The following is a 24,415-nucleotide window of genomic DNA, read 5'->3' on the forward strand; positions in this document are numbered from 1 at the left end:
TGATGGAGTTCATTTTGATGTACAAAGATGCCCTCTAGAGGTAAGTCCATACAACACTGGAAATGAAATGCTTCGTAAATGCAACAACATATTGACTATTTTTATTAATTAATAAAAATCTATTTAAATAAAGAAAAATAACTCTTTTTATTCACATGTCAAATTACACATTTTCATGTACATGTTTTTCAAGGCTCCAATCATTTATAAAACCTGATGTGGTATCCTGATGTTAATGTACATTACACATTTACTGTATGTGTTCACACCTGTAGGAAGATGTTGCAGTGTGATTTAATTTACTGCATAGTGTTCTAGAAATAATTGAGATATTGTGCCCTGGTCAGCATGTACACTTTATTTTTTCAATCCTCAAGCAGCATTCGGGTGTAGAGGGAATAAATTAATGAGTATGATTGGCTTCAGAAATGGGCTAATATTTGTAAATATAGAGAATAAATTAAAAAGGCTTTAGTCAGCACCCTCATACTAACAGCAACATTGCAGGTATTTTCACGTTTAAAAATAAATAAAATGAGTAATTCACTGGGTACTTTTGCAGTTACAGTGTTTGTCATACTTTTTGTTTCCCCGCCCAAGTATTTCAGAAACTTCTGATGTACAGAGATTTTCACACACAACCGTCTCTAGAGTTTACAGAGAATGGACAGAAAAAGACAAAGTATCCAGTGTGTGGCACAAAAACGCCGTGCTGATGATGTCAGAGCTCATAGGAGAATGACCACACTGGTCCAAATTGATAGAAAGGCAACAGAAACTCAAATGACCCCTCGTTACAACCGAGGTATGCAAAAGACCACCTCTGAACACACAACAGAGAATGACGACAGAATGCAAAACCTGTGTCAATGCCTGATTGTTTTAAAAAAGGTGTGAAACTGCCCTTTAAGATCATCGGCTGTTGTGGATATATACATACCCATAGTTTACTCTTAAAAACAAACTAAAAACTATCATGTACAACAGTCAGAAAATTGTGCAACACAAGCAAAACTGTCTGAGAAAGCACCAGTACACTCTGCTTCAGAGTTATCACATGTCCAGTAGTCACTTCTTTTTCAGGACCTGCTGAGATGTACTATTATCAACACTGCCATGCCCATCAGCATCAGCGCAGTCCCCTCCATCATTTTCCCTCGCGCCCATCTCTCCATGTTCTCCCTCTGCTTCTCCTGCATGCGCTCCTTTCTGGCTCTCATTTCCCTCTCTCTCTGCAGCTGCTCTCCATAGTGACCCTGATAAAAGGCGTCAAAATCAAACATGGGCTTCTTTCCGGCTTGGGAGAACCGCCTGGCACTGTCCTGATACTGCTGCTGCTGCTGCTGATGCTGCTGATGATGATGATGCTGGTGTGTGGGGCCAGTCGATCTGCTTGCGGCCTCTTTAGAGGATGGCCTCCCTGAATTTTGGACATCGGACTGGCTCAAGATGCCCCGGTCGTACTTCCTTCTCAGACTGATGTTGCCCAGCACCGTGTAAGCCTCACTGATCTCAATGAAGTGCTGATAGGACTCCTTATCCCCCGGGTTCTTGTCAGGGTGGTAAATAAAGGACTGATTGTAGTAGGCAGTCTTGATCTGGGACTGTGTGGCACCAGGGGATACTTTGAGAATGTCATAATAGGCCGTCCTACTTCTGTACAGAGGAGCATCCTTTGAACTCCTCCAGCTGTAGCTTCTAGATGATGTAGACGGATCTGGGTGGACTTTCCGAATTCTTTGTCTCCGTCCACAACCTGACTTCTGCTGCTCTGCCAGAATAAAGAAGACAGTGCAGAGAGCTCGTAGCTGCTGGTTGAACTTGAAAGTGTCAGGGTGGATGGAAACAGCTTCTCTGGTCCAGGATGACATCCTGAGAGGGGGTGGCTTCTCGTGGAGGAAAGACTGGTGCAAACCTGTTCTATGAGTCTGGATCTTCTCTCTGGTTTGAGCAAATCTGCTAAATCGTTGTGAATTTACCTCCAAAGAAACGGCACAAAGAAAACTCCCATTCTGCTGTGTGTGTTGACTTTCGTTCACTCTGGAAAATGTCTCTGGCTTGCGGTGTGTTGCTCTAATCTCTGACTCAGGCAAAACATCACCTTGGTTCCGGGTTGGTTCCTTTTTAACGCGGCTGTCACTGACGCTGCAGTTCAGCCGCAGAGCTGCGGGACTGTGGCCGGTGCGCACCGCTCCACTCTGGCTGTTTTTGAAAGCGGAGAGTCGGTAGACTCTGCTCCACAGCCTCTGACCGACCTCTGCCATTTCCTCCCGAAAAAGGGCCGGTGGACTGGACCGGAAACACCGCTGCAACTTCTGCTTTCGTCACTCAACCAGAAACCAATGAGAGTCTATCTTTACCGGAAGTACTCTTAGTCTGCCAGATCATTTGCAGGAAAAATGTGACGTTTACATTTTTACTTCTAATTAACAATAATGTAAGGTATTTGAACATTTTGAGATAAACTAAGAATATAAACAACACTACAAGAGAAGTACGAAAAATATGGAAACATGAACAACAAAAAAAATCTAATTTAAATTAAAAAAAAAAACCTTGTACATAAAAGAGAGGAGAGGAGACCAAAAATGACTTAGAGTACTCAATTTGTGACGTCTTTCTTTAGTAATGGCACATTTTTATTTCATTAATTTCAGGGATGTTATATCGAGTTGAACCTCATTATAAAAGCACATAAATATTGATGGTGTCTTTGTAAATGTTGCCTGGTGGAAGATTTGGCTAAAATAAGCAAAACATTAATCATTAGGTCTTGTTTATACCGAGCCCCTAAAGGGACATGGAAAAAGGTGAGTTCTGAGAAGCCCTCTACAGTGCACAGATGAATACGAATATGTAGCTTTCGGGAGAAACACTGAGAGTTGAATAAACAAGCATCCTCAAGGGCTATGTGATCAGTGTCAGTGTAAGAATAGTCAAGCACATTATTTTTTATTGTCAAGAGACACTGAGGAGAGAGATCTGGAGATTGGGGGGTGAGTAGGAAGTTCATTTCTTTTTCTTTTTTTTAAGTAATTGGTTTGATAAACACAGTTATATTTTCTTTATTAGGTTTTGTGCGTGTGTGTGTGTGTGTGTACGTGCGTGTGCAGGGTTGTTACTTTGGTCCACACCCCAACATTTACAAAACAACAAAAGAACCACTGGGTGGCGATACGGCGTTGTATTTACATTAGTTTGCCTTTATTCGACCCGACGAAGAAGAGGCCTCACATGTAGACCATCTGCCCCATGGTGTGATCTGCTCTTGCAACATTAAACTTGTATTTAAACCGATAGTATCAATTAGTTATTGAGCTTTAGGTGTCGACACACACAGGGAAAACCATGACATCCAGTTGTCGACGGCCTGAACACACAGCTCCTCCTGATGTGGTGAGTCCCGGTTTGTTGTGTTTACGTTGCTGCTGAGCTAACGCTTATTAGCTACTGCTTCAGTGCGGATTTGACTGTTATTTAAAAGCAGGAGCAAGTGTTGATGTAAAGCCAACAGTAGTGTCACTAAACAGTGTGTAACTATGTGCTCTAATGTCCGCAGTTTTACAACGAAGAGGAGGCAAAGAAGTATTCTCAGAAGTGAGTGTCTGTGTTGTGTGTGACTGTGATACACTCTGATAGTCCAACTTCACAGAAGCTAGCAGATACACTGTATAGTGGGCTAATATTGATGTTTATGAGTCACCCCGGCATCGATGAAGTCTGAGATGAATGCACGATATTTAACTATTTGCTAATATGCCCATAACGATACTGATAAATACATATTTTGCCCAACTGCAGAGGTCATTTAGTCTCTTCTGTAGTTAAATTAACATATCGCTGTAAGGGACACTAGCATAGAAGCTAAGGAAGTAACCCCTTTTTCAGCCTACTATTTTAGTTATTAGTCATAATGGCAGATCTTGGCATATTTGCCGATATCTGATAATACATTTGTAATATCTGCTGATACTGATGTTGTGCCGATAATATTGTGCATCCCTAAAGTCTGACCAATCCTATAATCTATGAGTAACAACCAGAGCCTACAAAGTAACTACAAGATAAAGTACAAACGTATTTATCTCTTTAATTGTAAAGAAGTATAAGCATAATAACGCTACTCAAGCAAAGGTTTAATTGAATAAATGTACTTGGCTACTTTTCTCCACTGGTGTGTGTTTGAAAGAGAGAAATATAGACGGAGATATTGACTGTTTACTGTGGCACTTTTATATGGTTTTTGTTCAGATGTGTGAATTACATGATGACTATTTTGTACCGGACAGTGACGAGCTTCATAATTGCCTGCATAATTGTGCTAAATTGCTAAACAGTAAAGTTAAAGGTGACTTAATCCAATATCAAATCTGACCACCTCTTTAACAGCCACCTGTAGATTCAATTTCAAAACACAATAATAAAAAGAATAATAATACATTTAGTCGTAGAGCACATTTTTTGCAAAGAAGCACAAAGTTCATTCAAGACCTCATGTAAATAGACTTTGTTGCTTTTCAGCTCTCGAATGATAGAGATCCAAACCCAGATGTCGGAGAGAGCTGTGGAACTTTTAAACCTGCCGGAGGGACAGCCGTGCTTCCTGCTGGATGTGGGGTGAGTGACACTGGCTATTTTTACACGGACTGCTTTATAATCTGATTTGAATTTGTTTTTTAATCCAAAGATATTCTCATCCACGTACTGAATGTGTAGCGCTTTGTTTCTCATATATTTACTCTCACTCACTCATCTTCTACCACATTACTAATTAAACTATTTTCCCTCAGTGGTAACAACATGACAGACGTGGAGTTTGGTATTGCCTTTCGTAATGACGCTGAAGAGAAGCAGTGTTTTTTCTGTTGTCTCCAAATGTGACCCTGAAGGATCTGTCTAAAGTGATGATAAAAGTGTATCTGGTGCTTGTGAATGACTCCATCATAATGTCAATACTGTCACATATTATTCAAAAAGCAGTAATCTTGTATTTGATGTGAGGGACTCAGTTTGTCCTCTGTCTCTCAGGTGTGGCTCTGGTCTCAGTGGAGACTTCCTCTCAGAGGAGGGACACTACTGGGTGGGAGTTGACATCAGCACTGCGATGTTGGGTGAGTCTGACACTTCTGCACTTTGATTCACTCAAATTCTTCTCAACCTTTTTTGTATGCTCCAAGTTTTGAATTCAAGCTAATTTTTTAACCAGATTCTGTTAACAGCTATTTCTCATGAGTGAATTGTTTGTTTCATTTTACATTTTGTTAAAAAGGACTGGATAAATGGACCAATTATTAATCAAATGTAACTGTCTTTCTGTGTCAGACGTTGCACTGGACAGGGAGGTAGAAGGAGACCTTTTACTGGGGGACATGGGTCAGGGGATGCCCTTTCGTCCTGGCACATTTGATGGTTGCATCAGGTAAAGTTAAAAAGCATGCTTATGTTAAAATTAAATCTAATTAATACGTTTTTGTTTACACTTTGCACTCTTGTCAGTATTTCTGCCCTGCAGTGGCTCTGTAACGCTGACAAGAAGACACACAGTCCTCCAAAGAGACTCTTTACCTTTTTTAGTACTCTCTACTCGTCTCTGGTAAGCTTGTCTTTTCTGTTGTCGTATATACACCCATAGTTTTTTACAATGATGGCCTTTACTTACTTCCCTTTGCTGTTTGTCTTTCAGTCCAGAGGAGCCCGTGCTGTTTTTCAGCTTTATCCAGAGAACTCAGAGCAGGTGATGACACACTGTAGATGTTAGATGTAGTTTGTTTTTTTGTTTGTTCTATCACACTCACCCTTGGTTGCCTTCTTTCTCCTCCAAAGCTTGAGCTGATCACGTCGCAGGCCATGAGGGCAGGTTTCACAGGCGGCATGGTGGTCGACTATCCCAACAGCAGCAAGGCGAAAAAGTCAGTATCAGTGACAAAGCAGGGCTTTTATTTTGACACACTATACTGCTGCTGTCTGTGACTGATCCTTACTTAATAGCCTGTGGACATGAAATTAGTGTCAGTGTAGTTGCAACACAACACTAATTAGAGACTGTTTGTCACATTAGCAGTGTGATTAATTGTTAAACATTTAATTAAAATGAATTAAAAGTGATTTCTCCCGCTCTCTCTCTCTCTCTCTTGCGCTTGTACACCATTACACACAAATTAACGCACAAGCACCTTCTGTATTTCCAGGTTCTTCTTGTGCCTTTTTGCTGGAATAACAGGAGTTCTTCCCAAAGTAAGAAACAAAGACGTTCAATGTCGGTGGATAATGAGTTTCGTTTGGTAATTAACTTTGGTAACTGTGCTTTTGCTCTCTCTTATTTCAGGGTTTGGGATCAGAAACATCGGATAGAAATGTTTCAAACCAGGTTCAATTTTCAGGACAAAGGTAAAGATACACACACAGTCACACAGCAGGCAGACATGGGGTGTATTTACATTGAGAAAATATACCCTGTTTATTCAAAGTTACCAGATTATTACAAGAATGTATTAAACCATTGGCATTTTCATTGTTTTTTATTCAGAAATACTAATTGTAATGAGAGGGAGTCTGAGGCCAACTAGGCTAAAACTTGAGTGTTTGCATTACTCTTGTGTTTTTCCTCATGGATTCAAACGAGAATTTGAATGTTAAGATTTAGGCAGATACACATATCTACTGTGAAGATAATGACGACAACCCTGGTCAGATGTTTGAAGAGACACAACTGCTGTATGCACATCAACTTCTGACCTTTGAGTATCAATCTTACTATGAACACTTATTCTTAGAGTTGATACTATGGTATTTTGTTTATATCAAGGATTTAATTGCTCTTATTATTTTATTGTATGAGAGTGATTATTAATTGATTTTAATTATTGTGATTATTTAGTTTCCTTCGCATCAGGAAAGAGACCAGGTCTTGGCATTGATGATTGCAGGTTTAGTTGTACCTGTCATGATTAAGCCCAAAGACCAAGAGAAATTAAAAAGGGCCATTGTCCTGTCTGTCTAAAAACCCTGTCGGGCAGTTTTTCCTCCCTTTCACATAGTGATGTTAGTGTTTTTCCTTGTGGTCACACATAGGTACTTTAAAATCACATAATCAGCTTCTTTGTCTTTGTGAAGATGTAGGTACAAAAACATGAAGGGTAAATCCTTGAAGAAGGGCCGAGACTGGATCTTCGAAAAGAAGGAGAGGAGAAGAAGACAGGGGCGGTATGTCTGTGTAACTGTATTTTACCATTGCAGGAAGTATGAATGAAGTACATGTATTTGAGTGTCGTGTGCTCAAATATTCATGCTTTAAATAACACAGCACACTTGTGTTCAGCTTCAGCCGAATCCCCCTCTAGTTTTGTAACACTCGCCTCCTCTCTCTTTCTGTCATGTGACGGTTGGTCTACAGGGAGGTTCGAGCCGACACTAAATACACTGGACGTCAGAGAAGACCTAATTTCTAGCTCTGACTCATGCAGCTGGGCCTTCATTAGGTCTCATCTGTGCCACCCTGCACGCTGCCACCTCTGGAGACACTGCGTGTGCGGACTCAACTCTTTAATTCAAGTGGACCGGAGAGAGTGAACCACTGTTAAGGTTCATCATTTTTAGATTTTTTTAAAACTGTCTCTTACATACAGTGAGACAGACAAAGACTGCACTCTGTGATCACAATGGATGGAAACACATGCATGTACTGGCCACTAATGACAGAACACCACTGTCATAGAATCAAAACGGATTTCATAGATTATGAAATGTCATTCTCACCTCTGATCAGCTGCTTGTTGGTTTATCTGTAATATTTTCTCAATAAAAATCAAACCCAAAATGTTTTATTTCTTGATAACCAAAGACAAATTGGCAGCTCATCAAGTTAATACAGATTAAGGGGAGACATCGTATGTAGAAATTAGAAATTAAATAAATAAACAGTTCTATGTTAAATCACATTGAGGGTGGGAAGTCCAGGAGTGGACTGTTGACTCGGCATCTGATGACTTCCTGTGGGTGGCCTTCACCCCCCCCCCCCCCTTTGTCATTACTTTGTGTCATGTGATGCATTTTTATTTTTTTGTGAACATGAGAAATAAGCATTTTGTTCATAATAAACTATTAATAAAGCTGATTTAGAGTAAACATATTTATTTATAAGGTTTATAAAATGTATAAGCCCTCCAATCACACTACAGTTGTTCTTTCCCAGATGCATTATGCTTGAAGGTGATTATGGAGCTATTGATTAATACTTTCCAAAAAAATCAAACTGCCGGTGGTGCTGAAATACTTTAGAAATTCTGTTACCCCCAAAACTTGCCTACTATGCCTTGAACCCTCACAGGCTTTAATGATATCACCTGCTAATTAATAATTACTCTCATAGAATGTTATGACACGAGGTCACATGTTTTGGGTTGTTGGGCACTTTTATTTGCAGTTTCCTCCTTTGAGAGAGTGTCTGTGAGCAACCAGGTGGCACACTGAGTGGCTCATTCCAAGGAGTGATTGGGCCTGGACTACCTGATATCAAAATAGAAATGTTAATCTTAATTATCCACATATCTGTACTTAAGTCCGATTTCAGTTTAGGTGTCTTGTCTTGCAAACTCAACATCTGTTTTGGTTGCTCTCTCTCTGTGCCTTCTTTTTTGTTGCTCTCAAGTTGCTGATTGTTGCCCAAACCCCATGAACTGTGGGTAATTGCCTTCTTGCAAAGTCTGCAGATAGAACAAGCAAAATGGCCATGAAGTGCTCAAAATAGCAGCCAGAGCTCCCTCACACTTGGCGATTTCACAATGGGACAAACAATAAACAGGGCCATGCCTAGTTCTCAATCACCAGAATAGGACAGTTCTTCACATTTCTTTCTCTAATTTAAAATCTGGCCCCATAGCACGTTAAACAACTGAGACTCATTTCAGAATCAGAATCAGAATCAGAAGAGCTTTATTGCCAAGTACGATTTGCACATACAAGGAATTTGTTCTGGTGTCATTGGTGCATAACAAGCATACAACATTTTTAATATACACAGTATATAAATGTTTTTGGTTTTTTTTTTCTTTTTTTTCAGAAGTTTCAGAAGTGAAATTATACAGTAGTTTAATTTCATATAAACATATTAAACGTCTTAATGAGTGTACCGTTCTCAAAATACATTTTGATAGGGTGCCCCTTTTTTAACTTGAGCTTCTGCCCCCTGAAATCATTGTGCGCGCCACTGATGCTACATCAGATCTTCACTTAGTGTGAACGCGCCTCAAAAAGTTAAGGACTTCTGCGTCCTCCATACCTGTGAGCACCTGGTGTTTCCGACAGAGGTCGCTGTGCGCCTCTCGTCTCTCTCTCACACAAACCACCTGGGCGTTATCTGTGAACCCGCTCACTCATTCATTTAAACAACACTCAGAAACACTACCGTGACTGTGAGGCGTTCAGTTTACCCACCAGCGTGTCTGAGAGACAGTGCCGAGGCTGAAACTAACTTCCAAACAGACTCGTCCCTTTAAAGAAAAAAAAAATCCCAAAACGGTTTAATTAGCGCAGATGGAGGAGGAAGTTGGAGGAGGGTAATGGGTTAATGGTGGAAGGCCTCGCTTCACCTTTTTATTGCGCGTCACAGTGTTCTGGTCCCACCTTCATCACCATCATTACCACCGTCCTCTTTCAGGCAGCAGCATAATCTCACCGAAGACACACAGACACACGGAGAGAGAGAGAGAGAGAGAGAGAGAGAGACAGAGAGAGAGTGAGAGTGAGAGAGAGTGAGAGAGATCATCTCTCTCCGCCGACACTTGCTCCTCCTCGCCTCGGTCGGTTGCAGTCGATCTCCGGCTCCCACTATCATTATCTTCATCATCACACATCCTGGTGACAGTGGAAACTGAGGCAGCGAGAGAGTAACAGGAACCATGAAGGACCGAATGCAAGAACTTAAACACGTACGTAAGCTGCTGTTGGTTTGTTTTTAAATAGTCACCGTGTGTGTGTGTGTGTGTGTGTGTGTGAAGCAACAGTTGTGACTGTGCTGTGAAGATGGAGGGAGGCTCACCTCATGTTACGCTTTTACTACTGATTCTTCTTTAATTTGGAGATACTAAACCTTGTGCAAAAGACTTGAGAATGTGTCATTAACCAAAACCAAAGCTCAGTTAAATCATACAACAGATAATCAGTATAATAATCAGCAAATGTAGTTTCACACTCTTTGCTGTCTGGTTTGATGGAAATATTGTCACTAAGTCACATTATTGGCAGTAACGGGCTGTGTTGTTGCTGAGTTGGTTCTCCACTTTCTGTCCACACTGTACAGTTTGAATAGTTTTGTAAGAGATTTGTATCATGGTGGTGGGGGTTTGGCCACCTGTTGTTGCCAGAGAAACAGTGGCCCCTTTTATAAAGGGCCAAACTAAAAGCAGTGCAATTATAATTAAAGAAAATCTTACAACTAAAGTCAAAATAACCCCCACAGAAAAACTCTTATGGCAAAGCGAAACAAATTTTATGAATAAATGCAAGATCAGCAGTATGAATGAAACAAAGGAAGACATCCAGTATTTTCACAAAAGATGAATCATTTCAATAAAAAAATATTGAAGACATCCTCCTGCCAGATGTACTTCTAGGGCTGTAATTATTATTAATTGAGTGCTAAATGAATATCTGACTATTTTAAGACAAGCTTTGTGATACTTCTGCTTCTTAAATGTGAATCATTTCTGATTTTGTTGCTCCATAGCATAAATAAATCATTTTGTTCTGTGGACAAAAACAAAACCTTTTTTTTTGAACATCTTTTCGAGTTTTTGGGAAACACCAATCAAACATTTTCAACGTTTTTTTACTTTTTTTTGACAAACAACTAAATGGTGAATCGTGCAAATGAATGACTGTTAGTGGCAGCTCTAATGTATTCTAATTGAAAAAGTGAGCTGAAATTGAGATTGTTCTCCAGGTTATCATTAAAAACCTATTAAGGTTCACCTATTAAATTGACTTTCCTCAATAAGCTGCATCCAGACTGTTTACTGCAGCACAAATGATAGCAGGCAGGTGATGTGGTTTGCAGGCATACATGGAGGAAAGACAAACAAATACATTACATAAGCATTCATTGTCATGTATGCACCAACCACGTGAGCTTTGCTGATTCGGGTGCTGCTGCTGCTGCTGCTGCTGCTGCTGCTGTGTCTTTCCATGTGTTTTTGTAGTCGCACTGTAAGTTTACTCACCCATGTGCTTGTGTAGATTTGGCAGGAAATTGAGTTTTGCTCATGTGTGAGGAGGCAGCTTCTGCTCCGACATTGCCCGTATGCACATAAGACTACTTTATGAGCTCAACACCTGCCCACAAACGCTGCCCTTCCAATAACTCATTAGCCTGCTGCCTCAAGCTGCCAGTCTCAATAACTAAAATGAGCAAACGGCCTCTCCCCTCCACTCACCTCGTCCCATCACTCCCAGTCGGCCCAGCTGTGACTTGGTGACAGATGGCGCAGATATGATGCGTTTGTCGGCCTTCTTCAAGCTCTGAAACCAAAGGGGAAATGTACTGATGAGGTTATTACAGCTCTCACACACCCACAAGGACTGTTCTCAATCAAATGGGTTTATCATTTTGTGACAGGGGCTTATTTATTTAGACAGGTACCATGAATGCTGCACCTGTAACCGGTCATTTCGCCTTCACATCTCCTCGTGATGTTTTATCAGCTTTGTTTTTCTTCTGTCTCGCCAGTTGATTGACTATATCTGCCTCTGTCTCTTTAATAACAGCCTTTTTTTTTTGTCTTTGATCATTTCTCTAATGGCCGGTCCCTCCATTATTGCTCTTGGCTCTTCTCATATCAATGATTTATCAGACGGGTCCTGTCCTCCCCTACATCTCTTCCTCTCCTTTCTCGCACCTGTCGTCTCTGTGCAGCGTTGTTAGTCCTTGTCAGTATCAGTTCAGGCAGCTGTGCGTACTTGTATTTATTACTTCTTTACAACCTTTTCTGGCGTAAACACTGACCAGTAGTCCCCATGGAGACCAAACCCTGGTCCTAATGAGGTCGAACCTCATTTCTGAGGAGCTGGATAAGTTTTGAATTGTGGTTAGGTTAAGGTTAGGCATGTCACAGCTCAACTCTCCATTACAATATAGAACCTCCTCAACGTGGGCGGGGTCATCACAGCACGGCTGCATGAAACTGCCGTGACTTGCCGTTTAACACGTGACACACACACGTACTAGTGACTTGTAAAGCAAACTGAGTCATTAGAATCCGTTAAGTAAAAAGATTTGTTCAGCACTTCCTCCATGACCAGAGCACAGACTCTGAACTAAAATACAGCAGGCAGGGGTTGTGATGTGGCCCGTCGCTCGTGATCGCAGGCTTTCAGCAGTGCTGTCACTAAATTCACCCGACTGCTCTGTTAAATGTTGAGATTTTAGATCTACAGTTTGGCATTGTACGGTTTGATTCTTGCGTTTTGCTCATGCCTCTTCCAGTGACGGCACTCTATGTCACGCATAGTATCGTCTCAGCTCGCTTGGACCCTCGCCACAGGGAGGTACTAAAAAGAGTACCAGGTACTATCGCTAATGGAAAAAATAGTGCCGGGACCATGTAGTGGAAAAGTGGCATAAGTGGTTATGGTTAAGGCTTTATTTAGACTGTCCAATGAATGGAACTCAATGCTGTGTCTTTAGTAGAATAGCTGTACAAACCTGTGTGTGTGTGTGTGTGTGTGTGTGTGTGTGCGTGTGCGTGTGTGTGTGCGTGTGCGTGTGTGTGGTTTATTGTCACTACCTGCTTGGCATTAGCTTGACACATTAATGAATAGGATGGATGTAGCCCTTCGCCTCAGAGGTTGTGTGTGTTCTTTGACAACACTATCGAAAATAAAGGGCCGTTTTGCTCACAGTTGAACTGAACCTGGTCCTACACGGTCAGAGGTCTTATTTGTCCTTGTTGAAAGCGTCAGGCCTCTGTAAACTCTCCAATCTATTGAAGCTTGTCTCTGGTCCTGATCCACGGGTTGAGCCTTGGTATCATCAGTGGAGGTGGTTTGCAGTAAAAATGAAGTGCAGCTGTCCTGTGCTGTCACAGGAAGCCATGAGAAAGATGCACACATACAGTACATACTGATTAAGACGCCGTTCATCGACACATAGGGGCTGCGTAATTGCGTTAATGAACCATGAAATGAGTGTGACTGATCGAGTGACTCACTAGGGACTTGTCTGTCTTTGCAAATGAGGTGACAATTATAATATATTCAATATCTGTTTGCGGCTGATAGTTCTATATGAGACGTGTGTAAGGAAGCGTTAGGCAGTATCTTCATCCATGCCAAGCAAAGCATGAAATAAGTGCTCCTCATCATTTGAAGGGTGATAATTCCTAACGGTGAGATTTACCAATGAAAAACTAAAATTGTTGTATTTTTTCATTTCTTCACTGCTATTTTTTTTTTCTTTGCTGTTCATTTACTTCTCATAGAGAGACGGTTCCAAAGCTAATTGTGTTCCTAATAATCAATAAAAAGGACTCTGTAATCAAACCTGCCCTATCTTTTGTGGGAGAATTAGCTGCGGGTCGTCTTTGTTGACACCGCTAAAATTAAATTTGCAATGTGCCAACCTCCCTTTTCCCATCATCTGATAATGGCTTGCAGGATTTGGCAGCAGCAGCAAAGGTGATGTCTTTTATCACAGACTCCTGTAGGAGATAAAGAGCTTTAAATCTAATTTATGACCAATTGAACTGGCATTGACTGTGTTAGGGCCCTAAGCAGCTCTGATAATCTTGCCGTATAATGAAGTTAAGTCACACCTGTTTGAGGCACCAAATATAACGCATAAGCCCTTTAAACTTAAGAAAAGAAAACCCTTCAACCATAACAGTTGTGTTTCATGGACAGTCTCCTTAAAATGTTGTGTTTTCTCTATGTTGCAATGTCAAACACTAAAGCTGCAACAACTAATGGATTAGTTAATTCACAGGCAAATAATTGAAGCTGTGGTGATAAGCTTGTTTATGACATTTATTTCAAGGAAATAAATGCAAATGCTTTCAGTCTCTCAAATGGGAGTATTTGTCTTGCAGAGGACTGAAATACCACGTAACACCAAAGATTTATGAAGAAAATACTCATGAGACTAATCAATGGCAAAAGTCATCTTGAGTAAGCTTTTTTCCCAGCTTTGATAACCTGTCGTACTGCTCTTTCATCTCCGCTGATTCCTTGACATTCCGCTCACTCTCTGTTACGTTCGCTCTCATATCTGCATTGTAATTGGGTTAGTGGCGCACTGGTGCTGTCATAATCCTTCGTAGTCGGTGAGTTACAGAGTGACGAGCTGTGAATATATCCCATAGAGCAAGAAGGAGAGGAGGCTGGAGGTGGACAAAGCTACGGCATGAGCGGTGACAGCACATCTCTTTTCCCCGTCTGTGATCTGTCATTAAAGTTCATTTAAAGCTGCGAGACGTCGACAGCACACTCAACACTCGCTGACCAACTGTGGGTGCATACATGCACACGAATCAAGTCAAGTTTTATTTGTACAGCGAGTACTGTCAGAGTAGTTTTAAAGACAGTCCGAATATTTTTTAGTATAGTAGTAGTAGTAGTAGTAGTATTCCTACTATCAGTTGTATGAATTGGAGAAAAAACTATCCTGATATCAATTTTAATCATAATGCAACAATAATGATGACAATTCTACTCCTGCTACTAGTATTAATAGTAAAAGGCTCACTCAGTACTGTTTAATTGAGCTAAGGCTGTAGTCCTACTAAGACAGGCAATTGGACAACTTGCCCGTTTTATTTGCCGTGTATGTCTGACTTCTCTCTCTATAAGCCGTCGCTTATTTAATCAGTTTTCTGTTGACCTTTACATCACATCACGGCTTGATGGACGGTGAGATGGATCTTGCTGTGGTTCTGCATGTTTCGTACCTGCTGTACATGTTAAGCATTATACAAATTAGATGGAGCATGGCTCTTGTGGTTGCGAAGAAAGACACCAGCGACGCTACTGCCGCGGTTTATGCGTCATCTCCTTCTACTTCCAAGTCAAAGACCGGGGAGGAAATGTTGGTGCATATGCAGAACGTCGAGTCTGACTCCACTCCACTAAGTGTATACATGCAGGAGTAATGGGACTATGAATCAGGTGTCTTAGTCCGACTAAGACTATCTTGATTTTAGTCAGACTAACATGTTTACATGTCATTAAGTAAACCAAATTCTTCTCTTAGTCCGACTAAAATCGGACTTTTAACACGCATGTAAAAGCACTGACAGGAACCTGCAGAGTTGATGATAACCCTGATTCTTTAACCAGCTTTTCAGATATTCACTTAACTAATTTGCAACTGCCTTTTCTGGGATTTTAGAAATGAGGAGAAGATTGGATATACTGTATGTACGTCATATCTGGGTTTATTTCTCTTTTTCCTTTTTTTAGTAACCGCAAACTTAATGGCTTGGGTGCCAGTTAATAAGGATAGATTAACCTGATTTAATATGGAGCTGTTGGTTAAAGGAAAAACATCCTTAAACAGTTTAGTAGGGATGGGATCTAACAGGCAGGCCGATGGTTTGGATGAGGGCTTAATGAGATCTGTAGGGAAGAAACAGTGTAAATGCACATCAGGTGCTTGAGTGGCTTCTGAAGCTCTGGTGCTGGACACTACATCTGGATCATTGACATTATTTTTGTCTAATTAATGTTTTGTTATTTACCAAAAAGCTTCTGAAGGCGTCACTACTCACTGTTAAAGAAATAGATGGCTTCACAACAGCATGTAATTAGTATAATCATATCCATTGGGCCAATTATGTGCTGGCAAGCCAAAATGGCAGTAAGAATCCACTCTTTAGTCTAAAAGGTCAGTCACTCATCTGAGACCCTGCAGCAGACGGCAGTTATCTGTTTGAATTTGTACCTGTAGACATTTGCAATCTCAGTCTGAAATTAATTCTCATTGATTTGCGCATAGACATGTTGTTATTATCCGCTTCTAAATCATTATTCAACCTTTAATGCTCCGGTATTTTGCAAATTCCTATTTAGTCATGTTTAAATGGCATCTCTTTGATGAGTGCACAGGTTAAGGTCAGAAGGATGTGAGTAAGGCAGAGGGCAAAGAGGCATGAAAGACCCAGATAGGAAGATGAGAGGAAGAGCAAAAGATTGATCAAATCTGGGATAAGATGACGTGAGGAGGAGGAGGAGATGGCATGAGGAGTGTTGTCTTCTGCTGCTCTAGCCCATCTGCTTCAGTGTTTGACATGTCGTGCGTCCTTCTTCATACCTTGTTTGTAAAGACTTGTGATTTGACTTTCTGCCTTTTTGTCATTTTTGAACCGGTCTGGTTATTCTACTCTGACATCAACAAGGCATTTTCACCCAAATAACTGCTGCTCACTGGATATTTTCCCCCTTTTTGCACCAGTCACTACAAATACTAGAGATGGTTGTGCATCAGTGGCGATTGCTCTAAGATGGCAAGGGAGGCTCAGCTTCATCTAAAATGTGGTTTTACATTTCAATCCTAAACTCGTGCAGGAATGTGATTAGAAAGTGTCACTAGTTCGATCAGAATCAGCAGTTTATCACCGATGACGGATCGCCTTGCGTGAGTTTCGTATTCCCGTAGCAGCCTCCGCATTAAAACCACTTAAAATGTTCTCTAAGGGACGACACAGAATAGGTTTTTTTCACTCTTGTAAGCTCGTCTGTGATTGGACAAATGCGGTAAAATGTCACTTCCATGGAAGCTCAGCTTCTCTCCAAGTCAGTGGAGCAGTGGGCAAGCCTTTTCTGCCTCAGTCCTGTGTGGGTTTTGTGAGGGAAGTCTGTAGACAAATAGCTGGTCGCTGTTTGTACATCTACACTGAATAAAAACACTAGTATAGCATTTCAGTTTTATGGAATTATCACGCTTTCTTGTTGTAGTTGTTCGTTTGCGGAATGTACCCAAGAATTTATCTATAAATAACTGAATTGAGCTTCCCCCCATCTTTAAAGACCAGCAACTGCCACTGTTGTGCATTAAAATCCCAATACATCAGCAGTTTGCATAATACTCAACCATGAGGACCATGCCACATCCAAAGCCACTCAAATCACCTTTCTTACACATTCTGATGCTTGGTTTGAACTTCACCACGTCATCTTGACCTGAAGGCATTGAGTTACTGCTGTGTTGCTGATTAGATATTTTCACTAATAAGCTATTGAACAGGTGCACCTGGGAGTGTCGATACACATACAGCAGACTGTTATTTTCCTTATGACAAGGCATCTAGTCAAGTCTATATTTGTTAGGATGATTAAATGCTGATGTGGTCTTGAGGAAGGATATGAGGAGAAGAAGAGATTAATTCCAAGTGAAATAAGAAGGCAGAGTGAGACAAAGGTAACTGAGTTCACGTTGTGTGGGCCTGTTGTGCTACAAGAATACTGTAGTGAGGCAGAAGTATGGAGGAAGGAGAGCATGAGAGAATTAGGTGAGAGAATGATAGACAGGGAGGGAGGGAGGGAGGGAATAAAAAAAGCAAGATTATTAAAGTGGGAGGCCATTAAGGAGCATTGTGAAGAAAAGGAAATTGTTGCACATGCACACACACTTTGATTCAGTGCTTCATCTCATCACCCACCCACATTATCCTTCCTTGTGTATCGGCTCAACCCTGCTCTTTGTTAACCCTGGTCAGACCTGGTTTCACAGAATGCAATGAATGCAACTGAGTCTGAGAAACTGTGTGTGTTTTACTAGAACAAAATCAAAAAGGAAAATTATAATGTTAATCAAGTGATATGTCAGAGAACCACACAGTCAACAGTTTTTATAATGTTGATTTATTCAAAACATATTAAGAGTAGTTCTTTTTAAATACTAACATCAACCACATAGTGTTTTGCCTCCATTAAATGTTTTTTTACAACCATCGAAATGGCAGTTTACAAGCAAACGCCAGACCAGCTTGAAATACTACACATGTGCGATATTATAGCAGCAACTGAACAGGTCTCAACATTGTTGTTTAAAAGGAATCCTTAGCCAACTAAGGAGAGTTAATTACAAGCTGGATGCGACACACTTCATTTCCACTCAACACTGTAAATGAGGTTGCTGTCCAGGTTTTTATTAACTAAATAATCAACATGAATGCATTTATCAAATGGTGCAAATTATTTTGGCATTTGCTGAAAATTAGACTCGTTCCCTGAATCAAGGTTGTCGACTGGTCTCCCGGCCTTGCATTTGCCCCGGTTGTCTTTTGGCTCACTTCCTCTTCCCTCTTGTCAGCCACACTACTCCGTGCTTGTGTAATTGTAGCGTCTCGATGGCCCAGCACAGCTTCCTCCTCAGCCATCAGCCACTCATTCACTCTGACAGGGATTCAGGCAGCTGTCCAGCATGCAGTCAATTAGTCACTCAGCCAGTTAGTGAGGGGAATGTGTTGATTTGTGGGCTTGCTGTTAATTCTTTCACTTTTCTGACAACTAGTGTATTACATACAATTTAATTCCTGCTGGATACATTATTACATCATCATTCAACGGTCACATTTCATATCCTTGCTCCTTTATTGATTGTGGTGACCTACTCTAGATTATATCCAGCATTTTTAATCATATACGACTATGGGTCGTAATGCTTGAAATCTGAGTGGGAACTAGTTTCTGTGTGATTTTGCTGTCAGCTGATTCCCACATAGACGGGAGATCTCTTGTTGAGTAGGTGGTGAATGTCCTCAGGGCTTTAGCAAGGGAGCAGGTGAAGGAATAGCCAGGACTATTTTTATAAGTGGGGTTGTGTGTATGTGTACATGTATGCAGCTGTTTGTCTGTCTTTGTAAGGACCAGTGTGAGTTTTGTAAACGTGAGAATGAAGGTGGTCGTGAAAAGGACCGACTTGAAAAAAACAACACCAATCAATGCCTTGTTCAATCAAATCTCTTGTTGTTAACCTTAACCAGATACTTTAATGGACTAGTTGTCTTGTTGTCGTGGTTGTAGTTGTAATCTCATTTGCCTGCATTTGTGTCATTACACAAATGCAGTGGAGGTAAATACAAATTTGTTCCATACCATAGAAGAATATACATTTAAAGAAAATAAACATGTCTTTTCAAAAGCAATTTCTCACTAACTCAATGATGTTTTTCATAAAAAAACTGTTCACTGTCATATCTGAAGACTATCCAGAGAGTCCAGAATTTAAGGTGTTAAATCTTTTGCATCTAACGTTACATTTCTCTTCGCGTCGTTAGATGTTGCAGTGGCAATGAGAGGCACTGCAGTTGGATATAACTTATAGTGTTTACATTAACCTACATTTGAATGTGTTTACAGATTTTTATTTGTATACATAAGCGATGTAGGTAGTAAGGGATGTTTTTGTTTAGAATAGCAAAAAAGGCTTTTAAAAAAAGGCAGATGTCAGGGTTTTCAATCTTTTCAATAAAACCATGTTTTGGAATGGAGTGGTATAGGTAAAGCTGCAAATTAAAGCAAAGGTTTTCTGTGTGGTGAGCTACTGTTGGTTAGTGACAACATTTGTGTTGTGTAGTAATCTATTCATCGGAAATGTCGGGGCAAGAAAATGCTAGGGATGCACCATATTGGCCTGTGTCCGATACCGATATCACAAACTCAAGTATCTACTGATATCGATATTAGTCCGATACAGTCATTTTAGACTATTTATGAACTTTAAAGCTGTTGGATTTCACATTTTTATCTGTCCGATCGATACCCAATCCAGCGATTTTGACCAGTATCGGACCAAAACCAATACTGACCGATGCAGATTCCCATCTCTAGTCGCTACCCTTTTCCTACCTTTGCTGATCTAACAGATCTATTTACAATGTGAGCAGCTTGGTAAGTGCATCTTGCATCTTGTTTTTTTCCTGTTGAACGAAACATGTATAAATAAATAAATCTAACGTTGAAGTATATGTGTGTTTGACAGTGACATCCATAATGGATGGTATGAGACTGTATTATGGTAATACATCGGGTTATGCTCTCAGTATTCATCAGTGTCGCTGACACAGACTTTTGAGTCATTTCTAACAGGACTGCAGGAGGCTGCTTAAATTGTCTGCAACACAAAAATGTGAATGTTGAACTGTCTGTCACAGTGGTTTTGCCTGTATTCTAAGATAAACACATGAAAAGGCCGTTGCATAAAGTCGATATAGTAGGCTTATATTTGATTCTTTCTATGAAAGACAAACACCTTTAAGTAATGTCATTAGCGCAATATTTCACAAAGTTGCATAATGCGTCTATTCTTAATATCACACAGCCATAGCTTGGGTCCTCTCATTGCACATGCTAATACACTTTTACAGCTTTCAGTAACTGAGTACACAGTGGAACAGGACCCATGAAATGCTGGAAAGTCTCTTTGCGCAAAAGCCAAACTTGGCTGCATACAGCACAGATTATGAACTCCCGGCGACATTATTCTTTGAAGCATGAATATTAATCTATACAATTGCAATGCCATGACTTTAGTGAGGTAAGTCCCAGCCATAACAACAAAATTAGATAAAAAATACAGTTGTACAGAATTAGCATAATCATTTCTTTTGGCGTTTCGGTTTTCGGCCAAGTATTTCCTGATTTGACCTTTTTTGGTTTCGGCCGACAATTTTCATTTTGGTGCATCCCTACTATAACGTCCATAACACATGTTGTGTGTTATGTCCATGAATGTAGCCTGAGTCAAGACGGCTGCTCTAAACGCCTCGTTCAAACTCTCTGTGCCTCAGCAGGAGATCTGGAGCGAACCACTCGGTTTTCTCTCCTCCCCAGCACTCACGGTGTGTACACATATATATATATATATATATATATATATATATATATATATATATATATATATATACTGTATTACCAGAGCAAAGACCTCCTTTCTCTGCAGGGTAGTCAGCACTTCTATATGAAGTCTGAACACGCTACAGGTGATGTGGGAGCTTATTCTGAGTCCCAGCCTGTCTTTCTGCTCCCCCTCTCCCACCTCCTGCTGCTGCCGCCTCTTTTTTCCTCTGCATCTTATGGTCTGCAGTTTCTCAAAGAGTCTGAGACCAAGAAAATGACACCCGTCCAACTGTGTATCAAATGCTCCAAACTCTTCATACAAAGAGTATGAAACAATAGTTTTTTTTTGGAATTAAATTGCTTGCGTGGTTGCAAATCGCAGTGTGGCTCTGTGTTCCTCTCACTTTTATTTGTGCCAATCGCTATGCCATCTCTCACTGAAGTCTGTCCTCCCAGACATGCTGCTCAAGAACCGGTTCCTGTCTATCATGTGGTTTCTACAACAAAGGTTGTTCAGTGTAAACCTACAATGACGCACTCAGACCTGGACGCAAAGCAAACCTATACCAGATCAAGAAAAGGTCAGGGGACTTCATAATATCTAACGAGTGTTAATTGTGTGTTAATATAATCAAATATTTGTGCCCATCCCTGATGTACAACATTTCACCACATGCATACAAATATTTCCCTGCTGTTAGAAGTATTTTAGAAATAATTATAGCTAGAGGAAGATAAAAACTTCACTCCCTTTCAACGGCGCTGATAAGCAAATGAGCTCATGGGCTGCTAATGAGGAGCTGAACTAGCTCGACAGTGGCGAGATGACTGAGATCCCTGCTAATGCAGTGTAGTGATTGATATGGGATTACAAATGAGCACATATTTCTGAATGAACCATCGGCCTCAATGCCGAGAAGTTTGGGAATCATTTGTTTCGGTTTTAAAGTTTCGCAGCTTTCATTTCTCGTCCCCCTTTTTGTGTGTGTATTTTAGCTGTGTCTCTGTAAATGTCGTGTTAATGTTTACTTAATATTGTCTTGTTTGTTTTAAATCTAATTTGGTTTTGTTTTACAGCCCCTCTTTTTACCTTTCCCCCAAAAAGGGGATGGATATATACAGTATATGTGTGTATGAATATATATATGTATGTATGTGTGTATATATATATATATATATACAGTATATATGTGTGTGTGTGTGTGTGTATATATATATATATATATATATATATATATATATATATATATATATATACACCAGTGTTGTTGTAGCACATATATCTTGCACGGGTCAGTGAATATGTTCATTTTCTCATGTCCAAATGTGATGTTGTGTCTGTCCAGGGGAAGGAGATGACAGAGGAGGAGGATGAAGTCGCTGTGGGGATGGATAAAGGCTTCATGGACGAATTCTTTGAACAGGTTTGTTGATCTCTGATCTTTCCTTCTTTGTCTCGCATGCCCTGTCAGTCACTATTATTTCCATGCACACACTAACACTGACATAGTCATGTAGTATCTTAAAATATAGCCCAGGTCATTTGCTCAAAGTAATTTGCTGCAGTTTGCCTGTGTGTCATTCCTTCTCTGACGCTGACTCTAATCATGTTGGCTTTTCAGAGCGAGCTATAATTCCGCTCATGTCATTTCTTTTCCCCTTGGCGGCAGTGATATGATTTATAGTTATTGATGGCGTTGCTGGTGTGGCATGGATTGTTCTGTGTTTTATTCCATTTCAGAAGCACTTTATTGATTCAACAACATAACAATGTTTCTCTTTGTCCAGCTCAGAATAACAGCATCACTGATTTCACCCACTGTTTTCCAGTCTATCCTCTTGTGCATGATAGATACTCAGGGATGGTGAACCTCTGGCCTCCAGGCCATTTACAGCCTATGAGACAATTTTATTTGGTCAGCGAGGCAAATAAACAAAACTGTTGTGATAGCAATTATTTTGTTCGCTGACACTGGACCGACACACTCATTTACGTTTGTACAGAATAAATGGAAACGCTCCACCATCAAACCACCTGTTTAACAAACATGTAGGGGATTTTGGTCACAGTTTAACAACATGTTGTTCACAAACACGCACAAGTTTGGTTACAAACCTGCCCTCCGTCAGCAGATACTCCAATTAAAAAAAGATGGGAAAGAGATCGAGGCACCAAAACAAAGCTGAATGGACCATCCCTGAAAATGAGCAAGAACAGTTTTAAGTTTACTTTTAAAATAGACACATTTGCAGAATTAGGTCATTACCATAATGATGTATGATGTGGTCAGGCTAATAAAAACGCATACAGGGGATAGATGTTACTCATCTTTGCTGACATACATTATAGTGACTCTCAAGATAAGTAGTTGTAGAGGGCGTAGAACATTCCACTTTCCAAAGAAAGGGACAAACCATCTTTTTTTTTTGGGTGAGGTAGATGAACAGACAGATGTTCTTGGTAATGTTAACACTCACATCATGGCCTATTTGCAATCACAAGACTGCACGCAGATAGAGACAGTGTTATACGGGCAAGTTTTGTCGTGAGTGAACTAAAAGCTAAGAAGTTCAAACCTCATTTGTGAAGGAGAGTTTCTGAAGGAACGTTGTTGCTGCCAGAACCAGACGTAATTAAATTCTTAGTTTGTCTTCAAGAAGCATCACAGAGCAGATTACTGGTGCATGGCACAAAGTACTCAGGGTGAGCATTTGTTTGTGAGTGACTTTCTTTTCTGGCTCAAACCAGCTTTGAGTAGCATCAACACCACAACCATTTGACATCAAGACTCACCTCACCAAACAGAAGCAGTTCCAGCCACAAAGCTTATTGCGATATATGTTAAGTAAATTAGTGTCCACAAGGGATTATAATTGAAATAGCTCTTGACAGGGACACGGTTCCCCACTCTTGCTCCATATGCATCATGCATGTGTAAAAATGCATCTATTCATGTATTTGAGTGTATTTTCTTGTGCATGCTGTGCACACAAACTGAACATCATCATGGCCCTCAGAGGGGGTTCTCATGTAGTGGCAGTTGACATCTTCCCCTCAGAGAGATGGAGACCTGCTGTGAATCAACCGCCCTATATGGCTACATCCTTCTCTGTGTGGCAAGTGGCCAGTGAGTTAAATGTAAAAAGCAGGATACGTTTTAGTATAAAGAAAGTAAATCAAGGGGAAACAATTATAACTAAGTCGTCAACCACAAACAGCCATCATGTTTAAGTCATTGACAGACATACCCTATGACAGGGGTCACCAACTGGCAGACCACGTTCCCAGTCCAGACTCAGACGCTTTTTAATCTAGACAGGATGATACTTTTTTAGAGAACACAGCTTTTAAAGCACTCGACTTTACAGCACTGGTTTAGCACACCAGGAAACTCGCAGACCAAGTGCATGCAAGTTGGGCCACCCCATGTGATGCTACTCAGCCAATTAAATATGTGCATCCCAGGAGTGTAACACAAGTGAAGGAAGGAAAAACAAGTTAAAGGTGTAGAGAGAAAAGATGGAGACGAGTGAGGGATACAGTGAGAGAAAAGAGAGGAGGCGAGTGAGCTGGAGATGGGTTGAGAAG

General features: G+C 40.6%; 3 protein-coding genes across 7 annotated transcripts in view; 2 read left to right on the forward strand and 1 right to left on the reverse strand.

Annotated features, from left to right (window-relative positions):
- Positions 1 to 704: 704 nt before the first annotated feature.
- On the reverse strand, positions 705 to 2,303 carry dnajc30b (DnaJ (Hsp40) homolog, subfamily C, member 30b). The gene has a single exon (XM_058634078.1). The coding sequence runs from the start codon at positions 2,262 to 2,264 to the stop codon at positions 1,080 to 1,082; it is 1,185 nt and encodes a 394-aa protein (XP_058490061.1). The 5' UTR covers positions 2,265 to 2,303; the 3' UTR covers positions 705 to 1,079.
- An 890-nt stretch (positions 2,304 to 3,193) lies between these two features.
- On the forward strand, positions 3,194 to 8,113 carry bud23 (BUD23 rRNA methyltransferase and ribosome maturation factor). The gene is made up of 12 exons (XM_058633181.1): positions 3,194 to 3,396; positions 3,560 to 3,597; positions 4,522 to 4,617; positions 5,029 to 5,111; positions 5,323 to 5,419; positions 5,497 to 5,593; positions 5,684 to 5,734; positions 5,824 to 5,909; positions 6,189 to 6,234; positions 6,326 to 6,387; positions 7,114 to 7,203; positions 7,394 to 8,113. The coding sequence occupies exons 1-12, from the start codon at positions 3,349 to 3,351 to the stop codon at positions 7,446 to 7,448; spliced, it is 849 nt and encodes a 282-aa protein (XP_058489164.1). The 5' UTR covers positions 3,194 to 3,348; the 3' UTR covers positions 7,449 to 8,113.
- A 1,267-nt stretch (positions 8,114 to 9,380) lies between these two features.
- LOC131462426 (syntaxin-1A-like) overlaps positions 9,381 to 24,415 on the forward strand; it is a 49,134-nt gene continuing 34,099 nt past the window's right edge. The window contains exons 1-2 of one of the 5 annotated variants that reach the window (XM_058633641.1): positions 9,381 to 9,926; positions 22,173 to 22,250. In XM_058633641.1, the coding sequence (XP_058489624.1) occupies positions 9,897 to 9,926; positions 22,173 to 22,250 (108 nt within the window). In that variant the 5' untranslated portion in view covers positions 9,381 to 9,896. The remainder of the gene's footprint in view (positions 9,927 to 22,172; positions 22,251 to 24,415) is intronic. The other 4 variants (XM_058633642.1, XM_058633643.1, XM_058633644.1 and 1 more) reach the window with 4 other exon arrangements.

Source organism: Solea solea, chromosome 7, assembly GCF_958295425.1.
Source record: "Solea solea chromosome 7, fSolSol10.1, whole genome shotgun sequence".
In the NCBI taxonomy this organism is placed as follows: domain Eukaryota; kingdom Metazoa; phylum Chordata; class Actinopteri; order Pleuronectiformes; family Soleidae; genus Solea; species Solea solea.